General features: G+C 31.0%; 1 protein-coding gene across 1 annotated transcript; it reads right to left on the reverse strand.

The window, feature by feature from the left end:
- Nucleotides 1–3,778: 3,778 nt before the first annotated feature.
- LOC106118178 (class E basic helix-loop-helix protein 22) lies at nucleotides 3,779–6,863 on the reverse strand. Its single transcript, XM_013312737.1, has 4 exons — nucleotides 6,582–6,863; nucleotides 5,165–5,261; nucleotides 4,839–4,978; nucleotides 3,779–4,450 (listed from the first exon to the last, which is right to left on the reverse strand). Exons 1-4 carry the CDS (start codon nucleotides 6,779–6,781, stop codon nucleotides 4,309–4,311), a joined length of 579 nt encoding a protein of 192 aa, XP_013168191.1. The 5' UTR covers nucleotides 6,782–6,863; the 3' UTR covers nucleotides 3,779–4,308.
- Between the last annotated feature and the right edge of the window lie 636 nt (nucleotides 6,864–7,499).

A 7,499-nucleotide genomic window follows, 5' to 3' on the forward strand; every position in this document is an offset into this window, starting at 1 on the left:
GTAGGGGTGGTAGACGGGGGAAGATTAAATTTCGTGCTACACCGCCTCAAGTTCGCTTATATTCATCACGGGTTGCAATTTCCCAGTGAATTTCTATTTAAAATACATAGTGTTGTTGTACAATATAATAGTGCCAATTATTATTAATAAATAGAACATGTATGTCTATAAATGGTTAAAACATTTTATTTTGCAAAATAATTTCAATTAAAATTGATCGTTGTAAATCGAACGGAGTAGCTTAGTATATATTACGTTATTCAACCTATCATCGCAGCCTTTTTATTAAAATAAACAAAAACAAGAAGCATTAGAAAAAAGTTTAGTGTACGAAAATAAAAATAATTTATTGAACGAAATATTAAGCTGTAGGTGCGAAATGTACCAGTGACTCTAATAAATTAAAATGCAGTAGAACATTTAGAAATGTAGCACATATTATCTAAAATGTCTGATTATAGGATGAGAGAAGTCCTCATTGTTTAAAATTAATAAATTATTCTAGTTATAAGCATCAGGTGAACGTGAAATTGCAACATTTATATAAAACAATTGCATATATTACAAAAGATTAGATTCAATGTAAAATATCAATTTTTTCATAATTTTAAATGTCTATTACAAAAGTTGCTGCTAAATAAAAGAAAACCATTGATTTTTTTTACCCTATTTTATTTTTTTATTTGTGATACGGAACGCAGAGTGACACGATCGTTAACATGGGTGTGGTTCACCTTTTGTGTAGACTGTGAGCGCCCTCTATTGTCATATTATCAAAACGCTTATACAGACTGTAGTTACAAAACTCAAAGGGCAAGGATTCAAATAAAACTTTTGAAATCCAATGAGACAGCGGTTAAAAGTCGTAAAATTCAGATAGATCAATTAAATACAAATTATAAGCTGATGTTACACACTATTTTGTGCCTGTAAAATTAATATTTTTGTACAAAAATATTGAGTTAATTAAATATCATCAACCTCTTTTACATATTATGTATTTTTAATATAATAGTTTTATGTTATGATTCTTTGACAAAAACATCGTATGTATTTTAAATAATATAATATATAATAACAACCTCGAAGTTCTCAATATAAAAATCCATATCAAATAACTATTCTTTGCCCTCAGTTTTTCAGCATGGTTTTCTCTAAGTTTTATGAAACAGTCTAAAGAGGGCGCTTTTATTAAGGGCGTTCTAAAAATTGATTTTACAATTTTACTTGATTCTATGCTATGTGTCAAGTGACTCATTTACGGTCTAGATCTGCTTTTGCTTCTGAAGATAAGGGGCACAGCAAAGAAAACAATTATTAGCATCTCTCAAGTCTTGTACTCAAAGGTGTTGAATATGAAAAATAATTTCGTTGTTGAGCATCAGACGTTTTCTTATGTATTGTTATCAACTTAAAGATAGTTCCAAATTCAGACTAATCTGTAAATAGACAGTGGTTCTAATTTCGACTTGACTAAAATAAACAGAACTAAACTGTTTAAAAACAACAACAGGGATTAGCACAAAATTTCCAAAAAAATACTCGAGTCTAACGGATATAAAATACACTAACAAATCTCAAACAAATTTTGTCGATGACGTTAAGAATACTTTCTCGCAAATTTTCGTGCTGGGCCCTTGCGCCTTTGTAGGTAAAGGTTAAGTCATTGAGTTTTTCAGGTAAAGGGAATAAAAAAACAATCATAAAGTACACTTTCTATATGTTTATTTTAAATTCCACAATAATGGGTCTTATTTAAAAATTACCCTAGAAATAATCACAATTTACTTTGGCATAATAAATCATTTATATAAATATTTATACATGATCTGTATTAAAATTAATTAAGAGAGTAATCTGAGCTTAAAAATTGCAATCTATTTTATATTATATTCGTATAAATTAATAAAATAATCATTATAAAAATCTCATTTAAAGATAACTACAAATTAAAGACTACAAACTGCACATCTGCCAAGAAGTTTTACTACGAAAAAGCTTGCATGGATGTATGGCAGCACTTTGATGCATTTATCGTTGGTTTCCAAGTCCAAAAGCTCTCTTTCAAACATGTCGTCATCCCTGTCATTATTTTTGACAACACAGAGATGACAATATGTTTATACGGAGATTTGGATTCAGAAAAACACGCTTAATGTTCGGTAAAGTTTCACATGTAGTTTACTTTCTAATAAAAGTAAATCGAACAGGTCACTGGACTTATCATATTGAGCGAAATGCAAATTACCATTTATAAATGGCTACATGGCCGACGAGTAAATTCTTAATAAAAATTATAAACCTAATTCCATTTCACTAAATCCTAAATTATATTTCTGCTTAATATGAGCACATATAACCTAAAAAGTTATTTTAAATAACATTATTTCTACTAAATACGGACTCGAATGACTAAAATACTTATAATAATACGTCTATTGTTCCTTAACATAAAAGCATATTTACAGACACTACTTGATTTGGCACATGGACTCGTTATCCTCGCATTGAGATATTTACAACAACCATATATCTATACCGACATAATACACGCACTGACATGAGTATGTCGGTACAAATTATGTCACTTAAAATACTTACGAACAAATCTAACCCTAATCAGATCAATAGATTAATTATGTGTATTCAAAAGTAAATTTTAATATATCAGTTGTTAAAGAAAGGTATTTCTATTATTTTTTTGGTCTTTCCCAGGCTTTTATTATGTCATTCACAATAAGAAAATAACAAATATCGTAATAGAAAATTAACTTCTATTGCTTTCAAGGCTTAGTATAAGTTTACAGGTTTTAGGTTATACAAATAATTTATCAGGTATAAAAATTGACATCAATCTTGGTTTTGTTATTTATAAATTTCATGAGATTTGAGTAAATCTGAATATTTAAATAGAAACTGAAGTGACAGATAATAACGAACTGCTAACGCCATCTATTGAGTTTAAAATTAAGTCTACAAAACTTTTGCAGCTATAAATATTTAATTAGCTTTCTTAATTTAATTTATAATCTATTATTAAGATTATAATTATTATATGAGCTATATTTTACGTCTTATATATACAATTTCTTCAATTTGTGACTTGGACAGCTACTATTACATAATCATAGTTTTTAATACGTAACATATTGTATTATATCTATATTTTAATATAAAGTTAATATTTATCGCTAATGGCAATAAAAATAAAATTCTTTTATTGTAAATAAGTAGCTAAACTACACTATAATAAAAATATTCAAATATAATCTGCTCAAATTGTTTTAATTTTGTGTGTCAGTAATTTTTGTGAAAATTTGCAAAGGAGTATATCGACATCGACAAAAAATGTATCGGATTTGTTCAGCGCCTCTATCGGACGAAAAGTACAATTCAAAATACTTTCTAGCAAATTTTCTTTCTAGACCCACTGAATATAAACTTGATTGTACCTCAAGTCTTATAGATTTCATAATTATTAGTCGGTTAGACTTATAAATTAGGTAATTAAAGAAAAGTTAAAATTACTTTTAAATGCCACAAATTTTAAAATGTCAGTACGTCCTTAATTATTATTACTCTATTCTACAATTCTGCTCTATATTTTATGGAATAAGATATTTTTATACTAGTTTAATTATTACAATGGCCGTAATTATTATATTATATAATTAAATACTATTATAAAAACTAATTAATCTATACTTTTTTTTAATAAATACCTAATTTGTTAAGTAAAATATCTATTTACTTTGTAGCTAAGATTATCTGTGTAAAAAATCCTTTATGGTAGAGTAATCATCATTTATCTTAAAACACTAATTTCATTACTAAAAAAACAGTTGACTTTTTAGTTAGATACCTGTTTTAACCCTTTGACCGCCGCTGTTTGATAATATGGACCTTAACGTGGTTATGTTTCCGATATACATAAGTACTTTGTTATTTATTTGTCAAGCTCAAGCCGAAGCATAAGGATTTCAATAATCATGATTTCTGGTAACATTTAATATCAGCGTGCGATAAAAGGGTTTTAACATAGTATGTTTAAGTTAAAATGTAATTAAATCACAACTTTTTTGTAGTTAGGTCCTAAGTTAATGCTTGATAACTAGAGTTCTATAGTTGAAACAAAAGAAAGTTTTACTGTTAGTAGGCAATTAACATTACTCCAATTTCAATCATTATCAAATATTTTAGTATCTATGTCATGTCAATTTTATAAAAAGTACCCTTATAATATACATTTTGATTAATACATGAATACTTATATTAAAATACTTAGGGTTCTAGTTTGACAGTTGGGTCTCAAGATGGCGGCTCAGGGGGCGCGGGAGGGCCAGTGGAGGACTGCAACAACTTGGCAGCCGCGGGGAAACCGGTCAGATCGAACCCAGGAGGAGGCACGATGCCAGCAGCAGATGCTGTGCTCTGAAGATACGCTACCAGTCTGTAAAATAGTAATCATGTGTGAATAACAAACACCAACACAGGCGAACCAATTGTTGCGAAGTTTAAGTCAGATTTCTATAACTGCATTAACGCGAATGGAGTTGACTGTACATAACCGATTTTCGTAGATCATTCAATAATTTTTATGTCTTGCTCATTTTCTATAAAATTGAAATCAGATCTGTCCTCGGCGTTATTTCGAAATCAATACGATTTAGGGTCCTACAAGAAGCGATACCATTTCTGTAAAGGCCAGCAACGCATCTGCAGTTCCTCTGGTGTTGCGGATGTCCATGTACATATATCATTGATTACCTCGATGTTCCCACAGCTTATTTGCCCCCTTATCTTATAAAAAAAGGGTTAATATGTTTAAACTTATTTACCTTCGTAACTCGTCGAGAGCGCTAGCCTGCATTAGGATGTAGTTTTTGGCAAGGAGGAGGGTTGCTATTTTGGACAGCTTGCGTACGGACGGCGAGTGAGCGTAAGGGATGACACCACGGAGTTCGTCTAGTGCGTCATTCTGAAAGTTTACCAGTAAATATAAAATGATCATTTTTCAATTTCATTCGTATCATACAGAGTTGAATAAGCAAATATTCTTATTTAATTTTGATGTGACCTGATGACTTATTGTGACGTTAACTTATTTCGTAATTAAGATACGAAAAAACGTTTTTTTTTATTCAAATAAATAATAATAAAATACCAGATCATGCATTCGTCTTCTTTCTCTAGCGTTTATGTTAAGTCTCACTGTCTTCCCTTGGCGCATCTTTTGTTTTCCTTTTCCTTCTCCCATCGGTCTGAAAAAATTTACAGATAATAATTGTAGAGTTTAATAAAATCTGATTCAGTTTTATGTAATAAGATAAAATTTATTAATTTATGACTACAATTTAACGAAAATATTAATATTATTGGTCGAAAGTTTAACTATTATGTATCAAAACAATGGAACTTTGTCCATGTGTCATCTAAATTTGATTTAGAATATAATATTACATTTGGTGCAATGAATATCGTCTGTAGGGTAGTTTAACAATAGTGCCCTCGCTTTAGAGGCAAGGGAGAGCAGTCACGCGGCGGAACAAGTGCTTAACTCCCCGCGGACGGCCTTTGTTCGTACCAACGCTAACGACCGAGAGGGATGATTTCTGACCAATAAATAGAATAGAGTTGCCAATTTAATATTACGATATTTCGCTATTTTGTTTTCCTATTTTAGAATATTGATATTTACTCGAGCGACTTAGTCATAAATTCTGAATATTTTGAATATTTAATGCCATCTTTTTGTTGTTATTATTTTTTACACAAAGTTTTATTATTATGAAATTTAAGATATTATTATATATTTGGCAAAAAGTTAAATAACTTAAAAATAAAACTATACCTCAAAATATAAAAAGAACTGGTTAATACTAACAGTATATATTTATAAGAAATAAATATATACTATATAAGTGATTTTATCATAAAAGCGATTCTTTGGAAGTATGCATTTTCCTGTGTCCTGTCTATACTTGTATAAGTCTATGGTTGATAATGGAAATCATGGAGACTGCAAATAAAATACGCATGAATATGGGGTGCACAACTTATTGGTGAATTGCGCACAGATGTTGCATTTGATGTAAATCTGGCTGTATGACAACTGTCACAAAAAAATTACAAAAAAACATAAAAAAAAAATAAAATGAACATTTCATATCTTAAACAACTGGTTCTTTGATCAAAATTGATTGCAAGGAATACGACAATGCATGTATTTCAATTCTTCTAAATTATTTTACATTTCTAATTATTTTTATATTTTATGTGTCAAATGTGCCTTTGACGTATTGACCTTTATGGGCGAGTAGGTACGAGAGGGACTACAGTGTAGCTTAGTATTAACTTTTGACCACAACACTACCAGGTGTTCCAGGTTACGTATAAAGACAAGGTTACAATGAAATGGTCGCATTTAAAATAAGAATAGCAATGTACAATGTGATAAAATAATCAATAGAATTTGATTTGAAAACATAATATCTAAATTGGTGACAGTGTCGATGCGTAAATTGCTTTTTTATATAATTATGTAAACACAATCCGGAATAAAAATGTAAATGTAAACTAACCTTTGAGCATAGCTGGTTCCCGGTTCCGGCTGGTTCTCATCCGTGGGATAGCAGTGCTGGGGAGGCGGAGGCTGCCCGCCCTGCATGTAGAACCCGCCGAGCCCAACGGCGCCCAGCGGGGTCCTTCGCCCTGGCACCGACTGCGGCGGTGAGTGGGACTCCCCCAAAGGAATCCCATCCCAGCTCCTCCGCCCCTCCATACTGCTAACTTAGACTTAACACATTACAAGATAAAATATAGGATGTTTTTTAATGGGACGTATTTTTGGATAGTAGCGTTGACAGCGACAGTTGATCGTGAAGTGAAGTTCGTAGCGGTCCAGTCGACAGATCGATTGGTGCACGCAGCTGCGACGCGGGGGACGGGGTGGGGATGCGCACCCCTCTCATCTCGAGCGTCGTTACGAGACGCGATCGTGATTTGTTTCGCGGAGAGCGCGTGTGCGTTCCGACGATAACACATTAACCGAATCATACAAATCAATATAATTTAATTTTATTCAATCTATCTGTCTATATCTTTATATATTATTGTTGCTTTTGAGTTAAAGAAGTGATTTCTAAATATCTTTAGGACTGAATTGATAATTGTAACTCGATGCTAACAAATTATTATTAAAAGTATGCAAAAATGTATGAAAACACTCTTTTTTTTTTACAAAATTAGGAATTTTACACATATGATTTAGCTTTTCAAAAGGTAGTTTCCGATGCCAAAATCTTTGTATAAAACATATCGTCATCTCTGTCATTATCATTGACAAAACAGAGATAACAATTTGTTTTAAACAGGACTTTTGGTCTCGGAAAATCACGGCAAGAAGAATATTGATTCATTAAGATTTGACATAGTAATATGAATTAATTTTATTTGCTAAAAGTGTCATTTAATTGGAAAAATCTGATTTCAAATTAAAA

The sequence above is a fragment of the Papilio xuthus genome, unplaced genomic scaffold (assembly GCF_000836235.2).
Source record: "Papilio xuthus unplaced genomic scaffold, Pxut_1.1 DF827597.1, whole genome shotgun sequence".
NCBI lineage: Eukaryota > Metazoa > Arthropoda > Insecta > Lepidoptera > Papilionidae > Papilio > Papilio xuthus.